Source organism: Oryctolagus cuniculus, chromosome 1 (assembly GCF_051225735.1).
Source record: "Oryctolagus cuniculus isolate XC-2025 breed Fujian yellow rabbit chromosome 1, ASM5122573v1, whole genome shotgun sequence".
Taxonomy (NCBI): domain Eukaryota; kingdom Metazoa; phylum Chordata; class Mammalia; order Lagomorpha; family Leporidae; genus Oryctolagus; species Oryctolagus cuniculus.
Window position 1 is genome coordinate 228093197 of NC_142867.1, and position 27820 is coordinate 228121016.

Below are 27820 nucleotides of genomic sequence, written 5' to 3' on the forward strand. Positions count from 1 at the left end.
CCATAGACCGCAGTCTTTCTCATGCTTTTAACTGAAGAAACACGGTTGCTCTGGAAGATATTGTAAGATTAGGAAACAAAAAGAATTCAGAAGGCATCAAATCAGGACCACCACATGGATGCCTAAAAATTTCCCCTCAAAAATCACCCATGTGAAGAGAGGAATGAGCAAAGTCGTGTTGTGGTAGAGAAGGACCCCCTGGCAAAGCCTGCTAATGTGTCTTTCTGCTGACACTGGCTACCTTTCTGAACACACTCTTCTAATAAGCAGGTGCTACAGTTCCCTGGCCGTTCAGAAAGACCTTGAGCATCCTAAAAACTGTTGCCATGAACTTTCACTGGTCCTCTTTTGCTGTGACTGGACCACTTCCACCTCTTGGTAGCCATTACTTTGTGCTTTTTCCACAAGATACTACTGGTAAAACCATGTTTCATCTCTGGTTATCATTCTTCCAATTAAATGTTTTAGGATTGGTCCCACTTTTTAACATTTCCATCAAAAGCTCTGTCTACAGCTGATCTGGGCATGACAGTTTTGGCACCCATCAGAGAAAGTCTGGTCTACTCTAGTTTTAAAGTCGAAAGTGTGTGAGCTGGGCCAGTTGCAATGTCCATGGTTTTGGCTATTGTTTCTCCTGTGATTCATCAGTTATATTCAATTAGGGCACAAACAAGATTAAGTTTGTCCTCACAAACTGATGAGCTGGTCTGCTGCTGTGGGTTTCAGCTTCAACATGTCTCATCCCTTCCTAAAGAAAAAGTCATTTTCCATTTTTATGTGCTGATTTCTTTGGGGCACTGTCCCCCTGAACTTTATGCAAAGCATCAGATCACCCTTCTCAACGTAAGTTACACATATGCTCTTGCTTCATTTTTAGCAGAGTAAAGGTTGCTCTGACAGGAATCCTTTTTAAACTGATATCTTATTCTTATCAGTGCCCCAAATGAGAGCCTGTACAGACATGTTGTAACATGCATGAGTTTATTCTGGTACCAAAAAAAAAAAAAAAAAAAAAAAAAAAACCTTTGAAATTTACATATAGGTTTTTAATAAGATGAATTTTCTATGAAGTCTTTAAAGATCCCTCATGTATACAATGTAATTAATATTTGGCCTTTTAAAAGAACAAGAAATTCCATCTTTATAACAATATGGATTAACTTAGAGAACATTATTTTAAATGAAATATGAAGAGTCTTTAAAAAGTTTATGGAAATATATAATAAAAGACTATTCATAGATTTTGACATTTTTGGCAGCAAAATAATTTGTTATAGATTTATTGATTTGAAAGGAAGGTTACAGAGAGACAGAGGCAGAGACAGAGAGAAATCTTTGATCCACTGATTCACTCCCCAAATGACCTGAATGGCCAGGGCTGGCCAAGACCAAAGCCAGGAGCCAGGACCTTCTTCCAGGTCTGCCAAGTGGGTGCAGGGGCCCAAGCACTGGGCCGTCTTCCACTGCTTTCCCAGGTGCGTTAGCAGGGAGCTGGAAGGGAAATGGAGGAACTGGAACTGGCGCCAATATAGGATGCTGGCACCGCAGGCAGCAGTTTTACCCACTATACCACAATGCCTGCCCCCAAAATAACCGTTTAATTCCATTTTTTCCACAAACATTTTGAAGCACCCTTGTAAGCCAGGTACAGAGAGACAAGTACTGTCTGACCTCACTCTTGCATGGAATCTAAAAGAAGTTAAACTTGAGGCAGGCATTTGGCTTAGTAGTTGAGATGTTGGTTTGAATGCGCACATCCCCCATCAGAATCCCTGGGTCAATCTCCAGCTCCAGATCCTAATCCCAGCTCCAGATCCTAATCCCAGCACCCTGCTAATGTGGACCTTGAGGAGCAGCAGTGATAGCTCAAGCAGGTTATGTCCCTGCCCTCCCAATATGCGAGGCCTGAGTTGAGCTCCTGGCTTAGGCCTTAGAACCCAACTTAGTCCCAGCGGGAACGGGCATCTAAGGAGTGAACTTGCAGATGGTAGCTCTTTCTCTCAGTCTGCCCCTCTGCATCTCAAACTTACTGTTTGTTAACGTTTAACAAAGTCAAGTTCATAGAGGTAGAGAGTAAAGTGGCAGTTACCAGAGGCTGGAGGAGGATGGACGGGCAAAGGGGAGGTCTTGGTCAAGGGTACAGGGTCAGGAGGAATAAGGGCCTGTGCTCTACTGCACAGCATGATGACTACAGTTAACAGGAATGTGTTGTTCACTTCAAGACAGCTAAAAGAAGATTTTCCTGGTGTTCTCACCAGGAAGAAATGATAAATATTTTAGTGATAGATATGTTAATTAGCCTGATTTGATCATTTTACAATATATACACATATCAATATACCACACTGTACTCCATAAATAGATACAATTATTTGTCAATTAAAATTAAAATTAAGTTTTTAAAAAGGAAATCAAAGGAATCTCCCAAAAATCTAGTTAATTTTCGGCTGGCACTGCGGCTCACTAGGCTAATCCTCCGCCTCCAGCGCCGGCACCCTGGGTTCTAGTCCCAGTTGCTCCCCTTCCAGTCCAACTCTCTGCTGTGGCCCGGGAAGGCAGTGGAGGATGGGCCAGGTCCTTGGGCCCTGCACCAGCACAGGAGACCAGGAGGAAGCACCTGGCTCCTGGCTTCGGATCAGTGCAGCGCACCAGCTGCAATGGGGTGAACCAATGGAAGCAAGGAAGACCTTTCTGTCTGTCTCTAACTCTGCCTGTCAAAAAAATAAATAAAAAATAAAAATAAAAAAATAAAAAGTACTAATTTTCCCAGGGCCAACATTATGGCACAGCAGGTAAAGCCACAGCCTGCAGCAGTACTGGCATCCCACGTGGGTGGCAGTTTGTACTCTGGCTGCTCCACTTCCTATCCAGCTCCCTGCTAACGGCCTGGGAGAAGCCCTGGAAAATGGCCCAAGTGTTTGGGCCCCTGCAACACATGCGGGAGACCTGGAAGAAGCTCTTAGCTCTTGGCTTTGGCCTGACCCGGTCTGGGACACCAGGGCCATTGGGGAGTCAACCAGCTGATGGAAGTTATCTCTCTGTGCGTGTTTCTCCCTCTCTCTCTAACTCTTCCAAATAAGTAAATAAATCTTTAAATTAAAAAAAAAGTTACTAATTTACCTCATGCTTTAACTTGAGTATCTGAATTTTCCTCTCAATATACACAAAAATTAAAGAAAAAAATCTAAATACCTTTCCTTTAAAAAAATTTATTTATTTTACTTGGAAGGCAGAGATAGAGACAGAGATCTCCCAACTGCTGGTTGAGTCTCCAAATGCTCACAACAGCCAGGGCTGTTCCCAAAGCTGGGAACTTAATCTGTGGCTCCCCCATGGGTGACAGGGACCCAACAACTTGAACCATCTGCTGCTTCTCAGGGCATGCATTAGCAGGAAGCTGGGATAGAAGCTGGGATTTAAACCCAGGCAATCCACTAGGATGCAGGCATCCCAAGCAGTGTCAATTACTACACCAAACACCCACCCTTCTAAGTGCCTTTCTACAGCAAAAACTTTCAAAATGCCACTCCTTCAGAACACAGCATTCTGTAAAAGTTAAGTAAAAGGGAATCACTAACTTTCCATCAGAATACATTCTGATTTCCATTAGATCCACTGGGGTTTCTGTAAACAGAGGGCAGATAATGGGCAGAGTTCTAGCTGCAAAGCCTGGCAGGAGCGGTGTGGGTGGAGGCCGTTTTCTCACGCTTCCTGAAACGATGAATCCACTCTCTCATGCACAGTTATGAGGGTTAGAGACACTATGTGTAAAGCATCCAGCAGGGTATCTGACACACAGTATGCTAGGTTTTGAGGATAATGTGAATTATTTCCTGAACAGTAATTCAGTGAAAATTAAACACACAGCTCACTGGCAGGTATGGTGGGGTGCTCTTATAGTGACCTTGAATAAACTTCTACCTCAGGGGCGGGTGCAGTGGGGCAGCAGGTTAAAGCCCCAGCCTGCAGCACTGGTTTGTGTCCTTGCTGCTCCACTTCTGATCCAGCTCCCTGCTAATGTGCCTGGGAAAGCAGTAAAAGATGGCCCACGTCCTTGGGACCCTGTACCCATGTGAGAGACCCAAAAAGAAGCTCCTGGCTTCACACTGGCTCAGATCGGCTCATTTGTGGCCATCTGGGGAGTGAACCAGTGGGTGGAAGATCTCTCTGTCTCTGCCTCTCTATGTAACTCTTTCAAATAAATAAGTCTTAAAAAAAAACAAAACCTTTCACCTCAGTGTGTGTCCGAGGCGTAGCATCACCCAAGCATTCACAACACTCACACTAACTGTGCACTTGCAAAAATCACCATGAGTAAAGGTCAATGAGCAGCAACAGCCCTGTTGCACAAACGGATTAACAGGACTGAAGGAGACCAGGGAGTTAACAGTGCAGCCAAGTTCACATAAACTTCCTGGCTATGGGTGTTTCATTCACTACATTTGGCTGCCTATAAGAGAAAAAAAGTAACACATGTGTATTTTTGCAAATAAAATTATACAGAGGAAAAATGCTACTAAAGGGAAAAGAGCTAATGCAGATTTTTCTTTTTTTTTTATTGACAGGATATTTAATAAAATGCCATAAGAAAAGCAGCCCAAAAAGTGACTAGGTAAAATACAGTTTAGGTCTAAGTGTTTAATTTTATATTATAGGACTTCAAATGACAGTATCATATACTGTTCATCTCAAATTTGAAGAAATACTAAAATAGTATTTTCTAATACAAATTTCTACAGATACACATTTAATTTTATTTTTAGAGATTTATTTATTTATTTGAAAGGCAGAGTTACAGAGAGGCAGAGGCAGAGCAAGAGAGAGAGAGAGGTCTTCCATCCACTGGTTCACTCCTCAAATGGCCAGCACTGGGCCGATCTGAAGCCAGAAGCCAGGAGCTTCTTCTGGGTATCCCACACGGGTGTAGGGGCCCAAGGACTTGGGCCATCTTCTATTGCTTTCCTAGGCCATAGCAAAGAGCTGGATTGGAAGTGGAGTAGCCTGGACTGAACTAGCACCCATATGGGATGCCGGCACTGTAGGTGATGGCTTTACCTGCTGCGCCACAGCACCGGCCCCAAATATACATTTTAAAAAGTAATTCCTAATGCTGTCTTACAAATAGGATAGGAGCCATTACTATACTTTTTTTCAAAAGATATTTCCTTTCTGTTATGTTTAATAATAGCTAGTTTACAAAAATGATACAATATTTTGGAATATTAACTGCATAAAACAGACTACAACTATATTTGTTATTGCCTATAGAGTTCCCTTACAAAATATTTATGAAATACCTAGCATGAAGAAGGCCTTCTGGACATTTCACATCATTAAATTTCTTATGCTAAAAAATTCTCAAAATAAGACAGGCAGGTGATGCTAAAATTCCATATTATTTATGAGAAAATGGAGATCTGAAAAGTGCCTTGCCCAAGCTGGTTTACTGGCCATCAAAGGTCCACATCAAGCCTAAACTCTGCTTCTTCCACTTTGCATACTGGCATACTGTTTTCCTATTTCCTACATTCTCTGTGATTAAAATAATTACAGGGACACACCACTCCACTACAGTCACAGACAACAGTGTCTCATCACTCAACAAAGATACCCCACAATTAGCTCCCACCCTCGCCTGCTCCCAAAAGGACCAAGCATCTCTCAACAAACCAGGTCATGTTAAAGGGAAAAACAACTTCAAAATAGTCTTGTTGCATCAGCACAACCCAGAAACAACCAGATACTCTTACCCAGGAGCAGAATATATGGAGCTTCAAAAAATTCATGGGAAAACAGAAATAAAAGATAATGCAAATTTTCTGGCCAGTGCCGCGGCTCACTAGGCTAATCCTCCGCCTTGCGGCGCTGGCACACCGGGTTCTAGTCCCAGTCGGGGTGCCGGATTCTGTCCCGGTTGCCCCCCTTCCAGGCCAGCTCTCTGCTGTGGCCAGGGAGTACAGTGAAGGATGGCCCAAGTCCTTGGGCCCTGCATCCCATGGGAGACCAGGAAAAGCACCTGGCTCCTGCCATCGGATCAGCGCGGTGAGCCGGTCGCAGCACGCCGGCCGCGGCGGCCATTGGAGGGTGAACCAACGGCAAAGGAAGACCTTTCTCTCTCTCTCTCTCTCTCTCTCACTGTCCACTCTGCCTGCCAAAAAAAAAAAAAAAAAGAAAAGATAATGCAAATTTTCCATGTACTTTTTGAAGCACCTTCATATATAACTTTTCCAAAATTTGAAAAACTATTTAAAAATTGTTATTCACAACTATATCAAGAAAGGCACAAGCACAATTCGGGAGACCTGATCCTATCGATGTTAAACTTACCCCAAACCACAAGGTCACCATCTGCCTTCCTAAAGGCCTCCAAAGAGAAAGCAAAAAGGAAGCTGACGCCCTGCTGCAGTGTAAAGAACAACAGGTCTACTCTGACACCAGCTAATGTGACTTGGAGGCACAGAACACACAAACCAATACAACTCCTTTATTCTGCCACCACTCCTCTTAATCAACTACCCAAGTTAATTTGTGATACAGAAACACATGTGGCAAAACACTATATACTACCTCTTATTTCTCAGACCAAGCCTTTAAGATGGGTGTGCTAATAATTCCATTTACAAATTGAAAATAAGAAAAAGCTAACTAACACAGGTAACAACCACACAGCTTATAAAAGGCTATACCTGAACTAGAACTTAGGCTTTTAACAGAACCTACTGGAACAAAACTTCATTTGAACAGAGAAGCTGAGCATTTCAGAAACCCAACTGAGTCATTATCCTTAATTTAATAAAGAAAAAAAAAGATTTAATTACTTGAAAGGCAGAGAAAAAGAGGGAGGGAGGGAGGGAGGGAGAGAAATCCTCCATCTGCTGGTTCAGTCCTCAAATGGCCCCAGCAGCCAGGGCTGGGCCAGGCTGAAACCAGGAACCTAGAATTTTATCCAGGTCTCCCATGTGGTGGCAAGAGCTCAAGCAAACAGGCCATTGCCACTGCTTTCCCAGGCCATTAGCAGGGGGCTGGACTGGAAGTAAAGCATGTAGGACCTGAACCAGTGTTCATATGGGATGCCAGCGTCACAGGCAGCAGCCTAACCAGCTGTCTCACAGTGCTGACCACCATTAAAACAGAGATGCAGACACAGACACAGACACATTCCTTAGAAGCCAGCGTAGCATGGGTCTAGAATCAAATCACCATCTACTACTCACGACTTGCATTACCTGAGGATCAGATACTTACTTAATCTCTGCCTTGGTTTGTAACAACTGTAAAATGGGGACAATCATTCATCTCTTTTAGGCTCCAGGAATAACAAGAAAAAATATTCCAGTAGTCTACACAAGTATGCATGTGTATACACACACACGCACACGTATGTGTGCACGTGTGTATAAAGCAAACAGAAGCTCTACAACTGTTAAGTTACACCAACACTCATATACCCCTTGAGCTTCATTCCCTTTCAATATAATAGTCCTTTCTTATCTATGAAGGATACAATCTAAAACCCACAGTGGATACCTGAAATGTCAGTGTACCCAAACTCCATACATGTTTTTTCGTATATATACCTGTGATACAGTATAACTTATATATTATGCACAATAAGAAATTAAGAACTGTGGCTCAGGGATGGGGCTCAGTGTGTTAAACTACCGCCTACAATGCCAACATCCCATATGGACGTCACTTTGAGTCCAGGCTGCTCAACTTACAATCCAACTCTCTGCTAACGAGCCTAGGGAAGCAGCAGCATATGTCCCAAGTGCCTGGGACCCTGACACTCAAATGCGAGACCTGGATGAAGCTCCCGGCTTCAGCCTGGTCCTACTCTGGCCGTTGCAGCCATTTGAGGAGTGAAGCAGTATATAGAAGATCTCTCTCCATGGGCCCCTGCACCAACATGAAAGACCAGGCTTCGGACTGGCCTAGCTCCAGCAGTTGCAGACATTTGGGGAGTGAACCAGCACATGGAAGCTCTCTGTCTCCCTCTCTCTAACTTTGCCTTTCAAATAAATAAATACAACTTAAAACAACAACAACAACAAAAAGAAAAATGATGAGGCCAGCACCATGGTGGGGTATCCTATATGTGCTTTAGTTCAAGTCCCGGCTGCTCCACTTCCCATCCAGCTCTCTGCTAATGCACCTGGAAAAGCAGCAGAAGATGGTCCAAGTGCTTTAGCCCCTGCACCCATGTGGAAGACTGGGAGAACCTGCTGACCCCTGGCTTCAGCCTGGAGCAGCCACAGCCATGTGGCCATCTGGGGAGTGAACCAGCAGATGAAGATCTTTCTCTCTAATAAATAAATGATGATGATGCTGATACTTGAGAAGAAGCCACAGAATCTGCTAGTTAACACTCTAGCTTGCCTTTTGAACACTGAAACACTGACAAGCACAGAAAGAGCCTTATCAAGAATCATGAGCCACTGAGCACTGGTTTGAGTCCCAGACGTTCTGTTTCCAACCCAGTTCCCTGCACTTGGGAAAGCAGCAGAAGATGGCCCCTGCACCCACATGGGAAACCCAAATGGAGTTCCAGGCTCCTGGCTTTGGTCTGGCCCAGCCCCAGCCATTGTGGCCATTTAGGGAGTGAACCAGAGGATGGAAGTACTCTCTCTCTCCCCCTAACTCTGCCTTTCAAATAAATAAATCTTAAAAAAAATAAATAAAGTCATGAGCCACAATGGATCAAACCCAAACACTGCAAAAACTTCCTTCAGCTGCATTGAACACTCCTATTTCTGCCACATGGGAAGAAAATCCAACTAAGAAAATTTTTTCTTTTTGTTAGTTTAATTATTTTTTATTTATTTGAGAGAGGGTAAGTGAGTTCCCATCTACTAGCTCACTCCCGCAAATATCTACAATGGCTAAAGCCAAAGCCAGGAGCCAGGAATACAATCCAGGTCTCCCACATAGGTGTCAGGACCCCAATTTCTTAAACCATTACCACTGCCTCCCAGGTCCTACACTGGCAGAAAGATGGAGTCAGGAGCCCGAAAAATCCAACACAGGTGCTCCAGTGTGGCATGCAGGGATGCAGGTATCTTAACCCTTAGGTTAAAACACTCACTCTTTTTCTAATTCATTTTCCTTGCATGGCTGCAAGCATGCGAACAATTACAGATTTGGATCCTGGAGGAGCCCCGCCTTGGAAACCTCATGGCAAAAGAAAATCGTGCCAACTGCCTTCACTGGCATTGCCCAAACCCTCCCACCATTGTCTCAATTTGCAAATACTGCAGGTGACTGAAATACATCCTTATTGATAGGTAAGTCCTAGCACAGTAAGTATAAATCGCCCTCTTAGGTTTATTATTATGTCCATATGAAAAACACAGGGGCCAGAGCCATGTCTCCTCCGTCCACTGTTTACTCTGCTCACCCATGGTCCTCAGAAAGGGCAGCACATCGCAGCTGGCAAGCACAGTGACCACCCAGGACTGGGCTGAGCCCCACACCCAGCCAGCCTTGGGAACAGACACAGAAAATGTCAGTCAGCAGTGGGGAGTCTAGTGTGAAAGATCCTTAAGACCACTTTGAAACTGAGCAAGATAACCAGCAAACAAAGAAAGCCAGAGGAGAGAATGAGTAAGCAAAGCCACCATGGGAGACACGGTGGAGTCACCCTGGTCTGTGACTTTATTGGTCCAGCTGCCCATGAAGCCCAGCTGCCTTTTGCTTCTTGTCCTTCTCTGGAGGACAGATCCTTCCACCTCCATCCCTGCTCTTTCTGAGCTGATTTTAGTGAAACTCCAGGCCCTGCATTCAAAGATGCCTGCACAAGGACATTAGCCCATTGCCTGGCACACAGAAGGGATTCAACATTTAAAACAAAAAACAGGAGCACAAACCTTACAAAATACCTGATGGTAGAGGGGCATTCCCATAGATACGGTTCCTCAACAGACAGGCTAGTTTCTCTTAATTCATGTACCAAATAATGGTATGGAAATAAATGGTATTTGACAACAAGATGACACTGTACTCCAACTTATCAAACAATAAGTAGGCATTCACATCTTACAATGAAAGCACAGCTTGGCAGTTCATATTGTTCTTTTAAATTGAATAATTTGGAATCCTGTAAGTTCCACCTTACTCTACATTCCCTCATTCTTGTGCAAATATAATCCCTCTATCAACATATTAGCATTTCAATCACCTTTGCTTTTTTCATAACTGGAGAAGCTGTCTTCATTTATTCCTATTGAGCATCTACCACCTATGAATTATTTCTGAAGCTAGGCAGTAAAATGGAATTCAAGTTCAAGAAAATCAGAAACTGAAGCTATTTTCAAAAATAAACGTAGGACATTGGTTCCAGTTACATACTCCCAGATATTATAAATATGCTCAAAGATTAGTTTACTATAAGCTGAAAATAATTTTCTCTGAATTAAGTTATAACACTTAGAAATGGAAAACCAACCCCACAGTTAAAGGGTTTATATGTTTTTGTTTTTTTTTTTTAATTCTGGATCAATTTCTATTCCTGGAGTAAATATATATACCATCCCCCAAAAAATTTTTTTCAAGTCCCCTTTAAGCATCCCTTTAAGGCACTGACCATAAATGGTGTAATTTGCCCTGGACATCATTAAAATGTAAAGTTAATGAGGATTCAGCTGAAAACAGAAGGAATGTAACCTATTTTCAGGCAAAAGTTCTAACACAGCAATCAGAGGGAAAAGCTCTTTGATGTTTCTTTGTCTCTTCTCATTAATTTTTTTTGTCTCAAAAAAAAAAGGACTATTTAAATTTTTTTTAAAAAGCACCAAAGTTTAAACATGATAATTATAACAGAACTCCAGTGAGGTTGTTGGGATTTTTTTTCATGAGATAAACAAGAGCCAGTCCCATATACATGAGGATATCACCACCTACCTGCAGAGCTGCTGGAAGGTTTACAGACACTGTAAGTAAAGTGTGCGGTGGAATAAATGACACGTGCAAGGGACTCGCTGAAATTCTTTCTTTTGGTGCCTCTCTGCTCCCCAAGGGCCAGGCACAATGCCGATGGAAAATTAGTTCTCAAAGAATAGCCATTACTATTGTCACATATAATGGATTCTTTTTTTCCCACTGAAAAATTCACTGTATTAACCCTAACCTTCTTCCCAAGATTTATACAAGACTCAGCACCTCCTGTCACGAGGCAGGTGGGGCATTATCCAGATAACCAGCCTGGAGTAAACAGTCCCGTGTGACATTTTATCATGTGAACTGCCTACACAGGTATAAATATTATATCCGCTCCAGTTTTATTGCCTCATTTTACAATTATACTACTAAAGAGCAAAATAGCATGCAGAATGTTAAGTGGCATTCTGCTGCCTGGAATTCCATCCCAAGGCTCCACTCAGAATAACAAATGCAGGAGCTGTTTCATCTCTGCTCTATTGTGAAGAAAGTCACCACCTTTACTTGAATATTTAGGAGGATCGGACTTTCTGCAACCCATTTTATACTAACTGATATCTTAAACCAAATGTGATCATTACCAAAAAGGTGTCTTTTAGGAAGTATTGCAGCACTTTCCAGCGAGAACTTACCCTACGCTGTCATTATTACACCAATTCCACAATCCCAGGAAACAAAGCCTCATCAGCCATAAGTGGATCTATCTAAGATGATCTAGCCTTAAATACTACATGATTTCAGAATTTGTCTTTACCTAAGCAAAACTGTAAATTCAATAAATTAATCAGGGTTATTGTAAACATTAACAGATCATGAAAACAATAAATGTTTCTCCAGTAATTTTCATTTTAAAGGCATAGACATATCAATTACCTCATTTTCACTGCTTCATTCATTCTATGAATATTCATTCTATAAATATTCATTAAACCTTAGTGTTGAGCGCTAGTCATATAGTGGTAAAGAAAATAGTGTATGCAGCTGGCATTCTGGCCACCTGCATTCCAGTTCAAATCCTGGCTGCTCTGCTTGTGAATGCCTTTGGGAAGGCAGCAGAAGATGGTACAAGTGCTTGGGCCCCTAGCACCCACGTGAGGTACCAAGATGGAGTTCCTGACACCTGGCTTCATCCTGGCCCAGACCCAGCTGTTGCAGCCATTAAGTGAGTGAATCAGCAGACGGAAGTGTGCACTCTGTCTCACTCACTGTCTCTCCCTCCCTGTCACTCTACCTTTTGAATAAGTAAACAAATCTTACAGCAAATAACATGTGATCCCTATCCTCACAGAGTCTGAGGTGCAGTAGAGAAACTCAGACAAACAAATAAGCAGACAGTAAGTTAATTACAAGCTACGGGAAGAGCTACAGTATAAGAACATGTTTACTTTGGGTATCTGAAAAGGCTTCCCTGAGGATGTAATGTCTGAGGCCAGATTTGAAGGCACAGAGCTAGTAAAAAAAAGCAGGGACAGAGTTTTAGGATGGTTAAAGTTGAGAGGGAAAGAAATTTCCAGTTTTAAAGACAATTATGGGGCCAGCGCCGCTGCTCACTTGGCTAATCCTCCGCCTGCGGCGCCAGCACCCCAGGTTCTAGTCCTGGTTGGAGCGCCGGATTCTGTCCCGGTTGCTCCTCTTCCAGTCCAGCTCTCTGCTGTGGCCCGGGAAGGCAGTGGAGGATGGTCCAAGTCCTTGGGCCCTGCACCCACATGGGAGACCAGAAGGAAGCACCTGGCTCCTGGCTTCAGATTGGCGCAGAGCGCCAGCCACAGCGCACCAGCCGTAGTGGCCATTTGGGGGGTGAACCAACGGAAAAGGAAGACCTTTCTTTCTCTCTCTCTCTCTAACTCTGCCTGTCAAAATTAAAAAAAAAAAAAAAAAAGTTATGTACATCAACCATACACTCATATACTAAGCATGGAAGGTGAACCAGAAGGCAGGAGAACAGAATGAAGGCAGTAGCATCTCATGCTGGATTTTTAAAGCTGTGTTGTCCACTGGGAAGGGGACCAGAGAGATCTTCACTACGTTTAGTTGGATTAGGCATTTTAAATTTCCCATGTCTTTGATGCATTCAAGGGATTGAGGGCTCAGAGGAAAGGTTCAGGATTTCATTCCTTATTCAACAAGCAATTCCAAAGAAGTCTGTATCGGGTCCCATGCTCCTCAGTGGGGAAAAGGGGATGAAGGGGCTGCTGAGCTACCTTCCAAGGGAAGCAAGCACAGTGAGAGGTGCAGATGTTCACTGAGGTTCACAAGAAGAGACTCAGTCTGCCTAGATCATCAGGGACTTGAAGACAATTATCTTAAAGATAAACAGTTGGAGACCTGGCTGCCCCACTTCTGATCCAGCTCCCTGCTGGCGTGCCTGGGGAAGCAATGGATGAAGGCCCAAGTGCTTTAGGCCACCCACGTGGGAGACCCAGGAGGAGTTCCAGGCTCTGGCTTTGGCCTGCCCCAGCTCTGGCCATTGCAGCCATTTGGGGAGTGAACCACAGTGGATGGAAGCTCTATCTCTGTTTCTCCCTCTCTCCCTGTAACTCTGCCTTTCAAATGAATAAAATAAATCTAGAAAGAAAGACATAAAGAAAGAGAAAGGAAGTGAAGGAGGAAGGGAGGGATAGAAAAATTCTTAAAACGGAGAAAAGGGCATTTGAGACAAAGGAACAGCATCTGCAAATGGCAATAAGCTTTTTTTGGTTTCAAGTACAAACTACTCAAATGAGAAGTAAAAGAAGAAATCAAGGGGCCTGCGTTGTGACACAGCAGGCTGAGCTGCTGCCTATGACACCAGCATCCCATGAGGGCATCCGTTTGGGTCCTGCCTGCTCCACTCCCAATCTAGCTCCCTGCTAATGCTCCTGGGAAGCGGTGAAAGATGGCACAAGTGCTTAGGCCCCTGCAACCACATAGGAGACCTGGATGGAGTTCCAGGCTCCTGGCTTCGGCCAGGCCCAGCCACCACCACTGTGGCCATCTGGGCACTGAACAAGTAAATGGAAGATCTCTGCCTTTCACATCAATCAATCTTTTAAAACATTTTAGGGGCCAGCACTGTGGCACAGAGGATTAAGCTACCCTTTGTGACTCTGACCTCCCACATGGCTGCCAGCGCAAACCTCGGTCGGCTGCTCCATTTCTGATCCAGCACTCTGCTAACGTGCCTGGGAAGGCAGCAGAGGGTGGCCCAAGTGCTTGGGCCCCTGCCATCACATAGGAGACCCAGGTGAGGCTCCTGGCTCCTGACTTCAGCCTGACCCAGCCCTGGCCATTGGTGGCTATTTGGGGAGTGAACCAAAGGATGGAAGATCTTTGTCTTTCTCTCTCTCTGTAATTCTAACTTTCAAATAAATAAATGAATCTTTTTTAAAAAATTAAAAAAGAAGATATCATGAGGGCCAAATTTACAGAAATAAAAAGGATTACAAGAGGAGTCTATGAATAAACATATGCTAACCAGTCGGATAACTTAAATGAAATGGACAAATCCTTAGAGAAATAACCAACTATCAAAACTGCCTCAAGAAGAAATAGGAATCTAAACAGACTTATAAAACATTAAGAGATTGGATTACTAATCTAAAACTTGTTACCCCTGCCCCCCAAAACAAACCCCTGATGACTTCTCTGGTGAATTCTACCAAATATTTAAACAAGAAGAATGAATATTACTCTGATTTAGATGTGATCTGAGTGAGCCCCTCCAGAGTTCAGGCAATGGAAGCCTGGTCCTTAAAGGTGTGAGACTGACAGACAGCATGGAGCTTTAAGAGGTGGTGCCTAGTGGGAGGTGCTTAGGTCTTCGGAGGTATCCCCCTCAGACAAGACTGAATCTTCAGCCGTGTCTCTTGCTTCCTGTTAGCTGATGTGATCTCTCACTCCTACATGTGTTCTTGCCATGATGTCACCCACTGTTGGGCCCTCATCAGAGCTCAGCTGATGTCAACGTATTGCCACCGACTTTCCAGAACTGTGAGCAAAATAAGTCTCTTTCCTTCGTAAGGAGCCTATCTCAGGTATTCCATTATAGTAATGAAAAACAGACTGACATAAATACTAAACTTCATAAACTCCTTCAAAAAATAGAATGGAAAGAAAAACGTGCCAGGGGCTGGCGCTGCAGTATAGTAGGCTAAGGATCCACCTGCAGTACTGGCATCCCATATGGGTACCAGTTTGAGTCCTGGCTGCTCCTCTTCCAATCCAGCTCTCTGCTATGGCCTGGGAAAGCAGCAGAAAATGGCCTAAATGCTGTGGCCATGGCACCCGTGTGGGAGACCTAGAAGAAGCTCCTGGCTTTGGCCTGAACCAACCCTGGCCACTGTAGTCATCTGGGGAGTGAACCAGTGGATGGAAGACCTCTCTGTCTTTCAAAAAAATCTTTAAAAAAAAAAATGAAGGAAGGAAGGAAGGGAGGGAGGGAGGGAGGGAGGGAGGGAGAAAAGAAAGAAAAAGAAAACTTCCCAATTCATTCTGTGAGACCAATATTACACTAACATCAAAAGAAAACAAACACAAGGGTATCTTTAAAAATTTGTGGGAAATGGAATTAAAAGATAAGTCTATTGGGGTATACATTTTTTAAATCTATGTATAGCTTTTTCCTAATATGCATGTTCCATGAACTTTTTAAAGATTCCTCATGTGAATAGATTTGAAAATATTTTATAAAAAAAAACATACCTTTTCATTCCATTTCCACTAGTATTTTGAAGTACCCTCACAGATCACAAGAAAACTAAAGAAGAACAAAAATCTTCATACTAGCAGATTAAATATAACAACACATAAAAAAAGGATTATAATCTGATCAAATGAGACTTACTCCAAGAATACAAGGTTGGCTTAATGTCCAAAAATAGATGAATAAATATAACAGACTGCATCGAGCCAACAAAAAATCATATGACCATTTCAGTAGACACAGAAAAAGCCTTAAGTGTTCACACCCTTTCATGATAACAAGAACTGAACAAACTAGGAACAGAAGGAAACATCACTAACCTGAAAAAGCAAATCTATAAACATGTATAGCCACTATCATACGTGAGGATGAAAGACTAAATGTTTTCCTTTAGTCAGATAAACAAAGCAGAACTACTCATTCACTGCAGTCACTTCAATTCCACATTGGATTGAATGTTCCAGCCAGAGTAATTAGGGTGAAAAAAATCCAGAATGAAAAGGAAGAAGTAAAACTAGCTTTATTTACTGATGACATGACCTTGTAGAAAGAGAATTCCAAACAATCTACTTAAAAAGCATTAGAACGGAGGCCAACACTGTAGCATAGTAGGTTAAGCATCTGCCTGTGGTGCCAGCATCCCTTATCAGTGCCAGTTTGAGTCCCGGCTGCTCCCCTTGGGCCCCTGCACCCACCTGGTAGACCCAGAAGAAGCTCCTGGCTCCTGGTTTTGGATCAGCTCAGCTCTGGCCATTGCAGCCATCTGGGGAGTGAACTAGCACATGGAAGACCTCTCTCTCCCTCTCTCTCTCTGTAAATATGCCTCTCAAGTAAATAAATAAATCTTTAAAAAATAAATTGAGAGGGCTGGTGCCATAGCACAGTAGGTTAATCCTCCGCCTGTGGCACCGGCATCCCATAATGGGCGCCAGTTCTACTCCTGGCTGCTCCTCTTCCAATCTAGCTCTCTGCTGTGGCCTGGGAAAGCAGTAGAAGATGGCCCAAATGCTTGGGCCCCTGCACCTGCATGGGAGACCGGGAGGAAGCACCTGGCTTCTGGCTTCGGATCTGCGCAGCTCCGGCCATTGCAGCCTTTTAGGGAGTGAACCAACGGAAGGAAGACCTTTCTCTCTGTCTCTCCCTCTCACTGTGTATAATTCTACCTCTCAAATAAATAAATAAAATATTAAATAAAATAAACAAAAATTTTTTAAATTAAAAATATTTTTAAAAAAGCATTAGAACTATTAAACTAGGTCAATAAAGTTGCAGGATAAGATATATATATATGCAAATATCAATGAACAATGCAAAAATAAAAATTCCAATCTAAGCAGCATCAAAATCAGTAAGGCAGAGGGGATTATGGGGTGGGCGACTGGCACAGCAGTTGAGATGCTGATTAAGATGCCAGCATCCCTTACCAGCGTACCTGGGCTTGAGTCCTGCCTCGGCCCTTGGTTCTGGCTTCCTTCCAGTGCTGACCTTGGGAGGCAGCAGATGACGGCTCACGCAGTTGCGTCCCTGTCACACGTGGGATTCCTACTTCCTGGCTTCCTACCCTGGCCACTGGGGGTATCTGGAAAGTAAACCAGTGGATGGAAGTTCTCTCTCCCTCTACCTATTCTGTCTCTTTGCCTCTCAAATAAATGAATTTTTAAAACTACATGAATACATTTAACAATAAAATTACAAAACTTATACTCCAAAAACTACAAGAAAAATGAACAAAACTAAAGATTAATAAATGGAAAGGAATCTATGTCCATGGATAGAAAACTTAATACTTTTAAGAAGTCAGCATTCCCCAAATGAATCTATAGACTGAATTTAATACCTATCAAACTCTTAGCTAGTTTTCTGTAGAAATTGACAAGTTGGCCTTAAATTCATATGGAAATGGAAGAGACCCAAAATATTGGAACAAACCTGAAAAAGAATAAAATTGAAAGATTCATACTTCTTGATTTCATAATCCACAACAAAGCTATAGTAATCAAGATAGTATAATACTAGCAAAAGGATAAAAGTAGCATTGAGAGCCCAGAAATAAACACATAACTGTCTTAAGATTTATTTATTTATATTTAAAAGGCAGAGATAAAGAGAGAGAAGGAAAAAGAGAGACCGTCCATCTTCTGGTTCACTCCCCAAATGGCCACAATGACTGGACTGGGCTGGGCAGAAGCCAGGAGCTTTTTCCTGGCTTTCCTCTTGTACTCCCACCTGCGTGCAAGAGCCCAGGGGCTTGGGCCATCTTCCACTGCATTTCCAGGTGCACTAGCAGAGAGCTGGATTAGAAGTGAAACAGCCAGGACTCGAACCGGTACCCTGTGGGATGTCGGTACTGCAAGTGGAGGCTTAGTCTTCCACACCACACCGCCAGCCCCTTTTTTTTTCTTTTTTTGTTTTTTTAAAGATTTATATATTTGAAAGTCAGAGTCATAGAGAGAAAAGGACAGACAGACAAAGATCTTCCATCTGCTGGTTCACTCCCAAGTAGCCATAATGGTCAGGGCTGAGGGAGGCCAAAGCCACGAGTTTTATCCAGATCTCCCACATGGGTGGCAGGGGCCCACACACTTTTCCCAGGCCATTAGCAGGGAGATGGATTGGAGGTGGAGCAGCCAGAAAACAAACTGGCACCATCAGGGATGCTGGTGCCACTCGCAGCAGCTTTACCCACTAGGCCACAATGCTGGCCTTTGTAACTGAGGGTTGTAACTATGAACTGATTTCTACCACAGACATCAAAACGATTCAATGGAAAAAGAAAACAGGGGCCGGCGCCGCGGCTCACTAGGCTAATCCTCCGCCTTGCGGCGCTGGCACACCGGGTTCTAGTCCCGGTCGGGGCGCCAGATTCTGTCCCGGTTGCTCCTCTTCCAGGCCAGCTCTCTGCTGTGGCCAGGGAGTGCAGTGGAGGATGGCCCAAGTGCTTGGGCCCTGCACTCCATGGGAGACCAGGAGAAGTACCTGGCTCCTGCCATCGGATCAGCGCGGTGCACCGGCCGCAGCACAGTGGCCATTGGAGGGTGAACCAACGTCAAAGGAAGACCTTTCTCTCTGTCTCTCTCTCACTGTTCACTCTGCCTGTCAAAAAATAAAAATAAATAAATAAAAATAAAAATAAAAAAATATACAAACAGTTAAAAAAAAAAAGTCTTCAGCAAATTTTGCTTGGATGACTGGATATCCACATGCAAAAGAATGAAGTGAGACTCATTTACAGTATATACAATTGAGCAGAAATGATTCCTAGCCCAAATGTAAGAACCAAAACTATAAGAATCTTATAAAAAAAAGGGGGGGGGGACTAATTCTTCATAATTTTTGATAGGCTAAAGTTTCTCAGATACAACGCAAAGCACAAACAACAAAAGAAAAAAAATAAATAGAACTTTTGTGCTGTAGATGATACTATTAAGGAAGGGAAAAGTTAAATGGACGAGGGTACATGCAAACCACATTACTGATAAAATACATAGAATATGAGGGGAGTTTAAAAATTCATGGAAAAATGAAATAAAATGCTCAATTTATTTTGGTACCAATAATTTTGAAACTCATGCATTTTATTCCATAATATACGTTTTCCAGGAAGTTTTGGAAGACCCTATGTAAATAAAGAACTAATCCCAATCAATAAACTGGCAAAGGATATAAACAGATATTTCTCTAAAAAAGAAACAAATGAACATGAAAAGATGCTGAACATCATTAGCTACTAGAAAAATGCAAATCAAAATCACAATGACATACCACTTTACACACTGTGGGGAGCAACTGGGAGCAACTCGGACTAGACTAAGTTACTGGAATTAAGACTTATTCTATGCATCTGCTCTCCCACAATATGGCGCTGAGAAGGGAGTAACAGCTTCTACACAGCTGCCTCCAGTTCAACCAATAAGCAGCAGGACCTGCTCCTGATTGGAGGAGAGCAGCGTACTCGGCGTGTGGGTAGCAGAGTTGGGATTGGCGGAAGAGGACTATAAAGGAGGAGAGAGACAACATGCACCAGGAACATCTATCTGAAGGAACACCTGTGCAGCCCCCGAGAGAGCCAGCCGGCGGTGTGCCGCTCCCCCGCGGAAGTGGGGAAAGTGGCTAGGGGGAACCGCCCTTCCACGGAGGTGGAAGGGACGGTAGCCAACCCGGGAAGAACCAGCAGCAAACCCGGGGAAGGCCGAGCAGACCAAAGAACAACGCAGGGTCCTGAGAGAGAGAGACAGAGGGAAAGGTCTTCCTTTGCCGTTGGTTCACCCTCTAATGGCCGTCGCGGCCCGCGCACCGTGCTGATCTGATGGCAGGAGCCAGGTACTTCTCCTGGTCTCCCATGGGGTGCAGGGCCCAAGCACTTGGGCCATCCTCCACTGCACTCCCTGGCCACAGCAGAGAGCTGGCCTGGAAGAGGACAACCAGGACAGAATCCGGTGTGCCAGCGCTGCAAGGCGGAGGATTAGCCTAGTGAGCCGCGGCGCCGGCAGGACAGAATTTTTTTAATGGCAATAGCAAGCATTGACAATGATGTGGAGAAATAGAACACTCATACATGGGGAGGGGGGGCGGGGGGGGGCAGGCAGAATCTAAAATAGTACAGCTGTTATGGAAAACAGCTTGGAATTTCTCATAAAGCTAACAATAGAATTAGTATATGATCCAGAAGTTCCACTCCTAGGTATATACCCAAAGAAACTGAAAGCAGGAACTCCAAAGAGATTTCAGACAATGAATGGCATTGTTCATTGCAGCATTATTCATAACTGCCAAAACGTGGAAACAACTTCAGTGTCTACTGGGGCCGGCACTGTGGCATAGCAGGTGAAGCCGCCGCCTGCAGTGCCGGCATCCCATATGGGCACCAGTCCAAGTCCTAGCTGCTCCACTTCTGATCCAACTCTCTGCTTTGGCCTGGGAAAGCAATGGAGGACAGCCCAAGTCCTTGGGCTCCTGCACCCACATGGGAGGCCAAGAAGCAGCTCCTGGCTCCTGGCTTCAAATCAGCGCAGCTCCAGCTGTTGTGGCCAGCGGGGGAAGTGAACTATCGGATAGAAGACCTCTCTCTCTCTCTGCCTCTCCTTCTCTCTCTATGTAACTCTGACTTTCAAATAAGTAAATTTTTTAAAAAAAAGTGTATACCAACAGATAAATGAATAAACAACATGCAGTTTATATAAAACATCTACAAATGGACAAAAAGGAACAAAGTTTTGATCAGTCTTACAACATGGATAAACCCTGAAAACGTTAGCGTAAGTGGAATAAGTCAGCACAAAAGGACAAAGATAGTACAATTCCACTTAAACAAAGAACTTGGAATACCGAAAGACATTAAGTAAATTAGACACTACCAGGGACTGAAGGGGGGGGGGGATGGGGAGTTATTGTTCAATGGTCAGAGTTTCTGATTTTGGGGTGATACAGGTTTGGTAATAGGCTGTAGTGATGGCTGCACAGTAGTATATTAATGCCACTGAAATATACACTTAAAAAGATTAAAATGGCAAGTTTTGTGGCATAAGTATGTGTGTGTGTGTGTATGTATATATATCTCATTATAAATGAAATAAGCTAATGTTGATGCACCAAAACCATTGTTTCAATTGGAAAATTGTTTGATCTGTGAATTTTGTTTCAATGACACTGTTTAAAAATAATTAGAATGAAACATTAAATCAATGGTTTTAACAGCAATTAAAACACAGCTGAAGAGAGAATTAGTAAACTGGAGAAAAGACTTGAAGTTACTGAATTCAGCAGAGAGAAAAATTGAAAACACAGAAAGTAGGGTTAAAAATTGTAAAGGACAAATAGAAAGGCCTGATGTATGTCTAATCAAAGTTTCATAAGAAGAAAAAGGAGAAAATGGAGAGGGGAAGCAATAATTAGTGATATAAAAATAGATACCTATCCTTAGATTCAAACAATTGAATCCTAATCAAGACATGCAAGAAAATGCCACTGCTAGACATTTGCCTTCACTAATCTGTATAAAACAAATTATCTACATAAAAATAATAAAGAAAATGGAAGGGGACTTCTCCATACCAACAACAGAAATCAGAAGACAATAAAATGACATTTCCAATAGGCTTAAAATAAGGACACTTGTAAAAACTGAGGTATTTCCCATAAACAAAGGGATTCTATTTAAGCAAGAAAATTATCCCAGATGGAAAGCAACCTACGATACAAGAAGCCATGAAGAACAAAGAAAGAAAATACATGGATACAGGGCCGGGGCTCACTTGGTTAATCCTCCGCCTGCAGCGCCGGCATCCCATATGGGTGCTGGGATCTAGTCCCAGTTGCTCCTCTTCCAGTCCAGCTCTCTGCTGTGGCCAGGGAGGACAGTGGAGGATGGCCCAAGTGCTTGGGCCCCTGCACCTGCATGGGAGACCAGGAGGAAGCACCTGGCTCCTGGCTTCAGATCGGCGCAGTGCTGGCCGTAGCGGCCATTTGGATAGTGAACCAATGGAAGGAAGACCTTTTTCTCTGTCTCTCTCTCACTGTCTATAACTCTACCTGTCAAATAAAAAAGAAAAAATACATGGATAAATCTCAACAAACATTTGCTATATAAAAACCTAACAATGTCTTAAATAAGTTTTAAATAAAACACATAATAAAAGTATATTCGCATAAATTGTGAAAGAAGTGATTAAAGTTAAAACAATATGTCTTTTTATTGTTTAAGAGAGTAAGCTTTGCTACATTACACAAGCATGCTAAAACCTACCAGGACACTGTATACAGATGGTCCCCGATTTATGACAATTCAACTTTACCATTCTCCAACTTTCTGATGCTCCAAAAGCAACGCACATTCAGTCGAAATGGTAGTGGGAATTCTGAGAAGCTACACTGAAGGAGCCCCATCTGAATCCAGGCCTGATTTAGTTCAGGAAATTGAGGGACCTAAGCTGATCAGATAATGGGATGAAACTTTGGGGAACTTTGGAAGAAGACACAGATGTTTCCAAAGCAACTCGGTACAAACTGTTGCTCCTGGTACCCTCTACTGAACTCCCACAGAACTTGGTGACTCGCTCAGATACGTGCATCCCAGATATTTACACTGGCAATTACCATCTGTTTCTCTCACAGGACTTAAACTCCTTACAAACAATGTGTTTTATTTCTATCCACAGTAGCCGTGGTCCCCCAAATACCTGAATTTATGAATATAGGGAAAAAAAAGTCCAGTCTGTCATGGACTCAGACCATTCCAATCCATGTAGCTAGAAAAAAACATGCTTCTAATGCACTCAGGAGACAGCCCTCAGTCACATATTTAAGACCACTAGGCAATTAAAAACAAGAATCATCATCTCACTGGTCACACAAGTGTGTGGAATACTGAAAGACCTAATTCCCAAGAACATTCTGAAAACAACACTCAGAGGCATGGACAGGATAGACAGCACTCCCTGTCACTGGTTCACACCCTCCCAGATACCTGCAACATCATGGTTGGGACAGGGCTAAAGCCAGGAAGCAGGAATGCAAGCCATGTCTCCCACAGGGTAGCAGGAACCTAATTACTGAAGCTGCAATCAAGATGCAAGGCCAGAGCCAGATCCAGGAATTGAACCGCCAGGTACTTCAACGCAGGCTGAAGATATCTTAATCACCATGCTAATTGCCTGCTCCTAAGCCTGCATTTTAATAGTCAAAATAGCTTAAAAGCATCTACTGATCAGAGTGCAACTGGTTAAAAAAGTTAATAAGAAGCCTTCCAAAGATGATGTGTTTCATTAAATTGTGTTTTAAATAACCGGTGACTGGTTACCAACAGGGCAGGGGAGAGTGGACTCCCCTAATACAGTGCAAAAGAGCAGGAGGGAGAAAATGCTTCACTTAAAACTACATGTCTAGAAAAACCCCTCAAGTGAAGGACACTGAAATTAGGAGCTCTAGCTGGTTTCTGCTAACTCTCAGGTTTTAGGAAGCAAAGCTCTTCCAAGAGTAACACAGTAACGCTCAATAACCACGCAGTATCACTCTAGGGCAGCACTTAGAGACATCCTTCTCTCTCCAGAAGCCAGCTTCTCCAAAAGGCGACTGGCTCCTCTCACTGAGCTGGAAAACCTCTCCGATGAAGCAGCGCCTCTTTCAGATGACTACGGCACACCTAAATGCAATCTTACACTTGTAAGATACTTTCCTGGAAAGAAAATACTTCCAGTATGTACCGTCTGCTTTAGAAAGTTACTCACGTTGTCTGTGAAAGAGAAACCAGGGTGAAACAAACACTGGGGAGCAATGACTGAGGCAGGTGAAGGTATTTCACGAGGTGTTTTCACCTGTGCGCATCATCTCACTGTGGGGCACCACACCCCGCACCTCCTGGCCAGCAAATGAACCTTCCTGGGCTCCACAGCACGCACTCACGGAAGCCCTCAGCCAGTGCTCCTGGCCAGAAACATGAGAGAACTCTTGGTGCCAAAGCACACAGTGTTGAATACTCTGCCTCAGATTTTTCAAAAAAGAAGCAAAATAAAAGCAAAAAACCATGAATCAATTGATAAGCAAATGGTTAACAGTCCAAGTCAAATTAGTCTCTCCTGTCCCTTGGTCAAGCACATTTGTGTCTTCATCTCATCAGCTATGTGGCTAGCACAGGACACTGACACAGCCTTCCGCACGCACAGTGGTGATAAACGCAGTGGATGGGGAAAAGAAGATAATGAGCCAATCCTTGATACACTCTAAATCTCTTTCTTACCTTGCTAGGAAAAACAAGGCTAAGCCCCTGGAGACGCCCTAGAAGTAAACATAACCATAGGTAAGACCCCATTCGGAAAAATACAATTATAACGTCCAGTTTTATGTAAATGGGACTATTTCAAAAGCCTCAGAAGCAACTGACAGTAACATGGCCTTGCTTATTTAGACACAATGAATTCCACTGAATGAGAAATTCTCTAACACAGAAATATTTTTAAGCATCTCTTCATTTAGCTACGTGTGTACTGAACAGGGTTATCCTTTGCAGGGGGGTTGTACGTGGGGTGGGGATTCAAGTAACATAGTTCCTGTCCTCAAGAATAATAGAAAAGAGAAAACACAGTTATAATGCAATTTGCCAGCTGCCGAGACCTGGACCACGTGACACTTCTCACCAAGCTGCAAAGGGTGGCAGACAGGGCAGCGGCCCAGGACACAGAAAGGAGAGGATTAAAGGCCTCTCAGGTCAGGAGTTTGGTGCAGTGGTTAAGATCTCATTTAGGATGCCCACATCCCACAAAGAGTGCTTAGATTCAAGTCTGGACTCCACTCCTGATTCTAGCTTCCTGCAGACGTGCACCCTGGGAGGCAGCAGGTGATTATTCAAATATTTGGGTCCCTACCTCCCATTTGGAGACCTGGATGGAGTTTCAGATTCCTGGCATAGGCCTAACCCAGCCCCAGCTGTTGCACAGAATTAGGAAGTGAACCGGTCTCTGTCTCTCTGCCTCTCAAATAAATAAAAAATTATTCCAAAAAAAAAAAAAAAAAAAAGGCTGGGGGGAGGGGCTTGCTGTGGCATAGTAAATTAATAAAATAAGCATTATCTGAATCTTAAAGGACAATAGAAGCGAACCAGGAAAATCAGACATAGGATGGTACAGCAAGAAGAAAGGACAGGTGCAAGGCAGGGAAGCAAAAGACTCAAGTACAGGAGCCAGAGTACCAGGTCAACAGGGAGTGGGAAGAGATGAAGGGGGGAGGTCGGCCAGGTCATGAGGGGCCTTTTATGCCATGCTAAGGATTCAAGTCTTCCCTTCCACGGATGGAAAGGCACTGGAGGCTTGCAGCAGAAGACTGGATTGATCCCATTTTCTTTACCCACACAGCACCTGCCAGCAAGACAGGAGATGGGCTGGAAAGAGAAAGATGCCAGCCAAGGAAGTGGCAGTGATACAAAGGAGGAGGAGGAAGGCCCGGAACCAAGGCAAAGGCGGTAGAGTTGGATGACAAGGGAGAAAAAGACAAGGAAGTGATTGGGAAACTTTACTTCCTTTTCTCTTCCTAACTGACCATTTAATCCCAAAGTCAAATTGCATGTCCACACTTGGTGAGAAGCAGCCACGTGATCTACATGGGAGAGCATGACCAGCCTGGCAAATCAGAATCCAAGCATGTGAGGAGGGTACCCACATAGGGTGTCCAGCATGGGTCGTCAGAACCTAAGAGTCACAAGGGGCCATGCAGGAGAGGGACCTATATGGCACGTCTAAGTGCAAGCAGGGACTAGTGGGCATCAAACAGCTGCCAGCATGAGGTGTCACAGTGAAAGCCGTTTGAGAGGACCGTCCATGGGAAAAAATGACCTGGTGTGGCTGAGGTGTCAGGGCAGGGTAAGGGGGCTATCCTTGCAGGGACCACCTGACACAGTATCAGATGCCAAACAGGACAAGGCGGGGAACAACATGGAAGGCGGTGGGAGCTGTGCACTGCATGTCAATAATCAAGGTGAAGAAGGCACCCACCCACACAAAAAGCCTGGTGTGGGTGCCAAACCCAAGCCACAAAAGGCAGGCACCCGTGTAGGAGAGGCAGAGTGGCAGGAGGGTAACAGATTGCTTGAGGGCTAAAAAGAGCATCTAAACTGAGAAGTCGTGGAAAAGGGGCAAGGACCTGATCAACTAAGTAAATGTGTCAGGAATAAGGGAAACCAGGCTTCTTGCTATTGAAGAAAGTTAGATATTGAAAGGGGAAAAACTAAAATGAATCAAGTGGTATTGATTGAATTTGTAAGTACTGGCGCAAACCTACCCTTTCCAACACACAAGAAGAGTGTATTGTGAAAAGGCTATACATGGATTCCAAACTTTCTGCACCAAAACAAACTTTTTTCAATTCCATTCTCTGCAAACTTTTTGAAGTTCTCTCACACAGTATATGTTGCTTAACAACAGGGATTCTCTGTGAAAAATCCATCATTAGATGATGTCATTATTATACAAACTTCACAAAAGTCTATTTACATAATCTAGATAGTACAGTCTACTGCACATGCAATGAACATAATCATATGTGGGAGCCGGCACTGTGGCGCAGTGGGTAAAGAGACCACCTGTGATGCCAGCATCCCATATGGGCACTGGTTCTAGTCCCAGCTGCTCCTCTTCTGATCCAGCTCTCTGCTATAGCCTGGGAAAGCAGTAGAAGATGGCCCAAATGCTTGGGCCCCTGCACCTGCGTGGGAGACTCAGATGAAACTCCTGGCTTCAGATCAGCCCAACTCCAGCCATTGCAGCCATTTGGGGAGTGAACCATCAATGGAGACCTCTCTCTCTCTGCTTCTCAAATAAAAAAAAAATCATAAAAGTTGCAGCCAACTGAGGAGTGAACCAGCAGATGGAAGATTTTCTCTCTCTCTCTCTCTCTCTCTGCCTCTGCCTCTGCCTCTGCCTCTCTGTAACTCTGCCTTTCAAATAAATAAGTCTTTTTTTAAAAAAAAAAAATCACACTGGGAGAGTTTACACTCTTCGAAATCCCATAAACAATTCAAGATGACTTCCAAAACTACATATATATAAGAGAATGACAAATACACATATAAGCTGAGGGAGTAAGGACAATGGGAAATAAAAGGAAGAAAAATAGTGCCAGAGATGACAACAGCATACAAAAATAAGAGTATACCCACAAAGTCATACACACTTCTCAGTGTGTTTGCTAGAAGCAAACTATGGCTTTAAGATTCTTGACAGGGGCTGGCGTTGTGGTATAGGGGGTAAAAGCCACTGCCTGCAGTGCCGGCATCCCATACAGACACCGGTTCATGTCCTGGCTGCTCCTCTTTCAATCCAGCTCTCTGCTAGAAGCAGTAGAAGATGGCCCAAGTCCTTGGATCCCTGCACCCATGTGGGAGACCCAAAGGAGGCTCCTGGCTCCTGGTTTCAGACTGGCGCAGCTCCAGCCACTGCAGCTATTTGGGGAGTGAACCAGATGATGGAGGGTCTCTCTCTCTCTCTCTCCCTCTCTGTAACTCTGCCTTTCAAATAAATAAATAACTCTTAAACACACACACACACACACACACACACACACACAAATCTGTCTGTATCCATGAATGCTTTATCTTCATTTACAAGATCTAAATTAAGAATACTAACACTGGGGGGCTGGCGCCGTGACTCACTTGGTTAATCCTCTGCCTGCAGTGCCGGCATCCCATATGGGTGCCAGGTTCTAGTCCTGGTTGCTCCT

General features: G+C 43.7%; 1 protein-coding gene across 10 annotated transcripts in view; it reads right to left on the reverse strand.

Annotated features, from left to right (window-relative positions):
• DENND1A (DENN domain containing 1A) overlaps window positions 1–27820 on the reverse strand; it is a 555776-nt gene that overhangs the window by 448454 nt on the left and 79502 nt on the right. For 2 of the 10 annotated variants that reach the window (XM_089302435.1, XM_089302427.1), the window contains exon 1: window positions 21868–21953. The exons of 7 other annotated variants lie outside the window; for them this stretch is intronic. Coding sequence is in view for 1 of the 3 variants with exons in the window: in XM_051855358.3 (XP_051711318.2) it covers window positions 21868–21903 (36 nt within the window). In the remaining 2 variants the exon portion in view is untranslated. Of the gene's footprint in view, window positions 1–21867; window positions 22075–27820 lie in introns of those variants that run through there. One more of the 10 variants, XM_051855358.3, reaches the window with a different exon arrangement.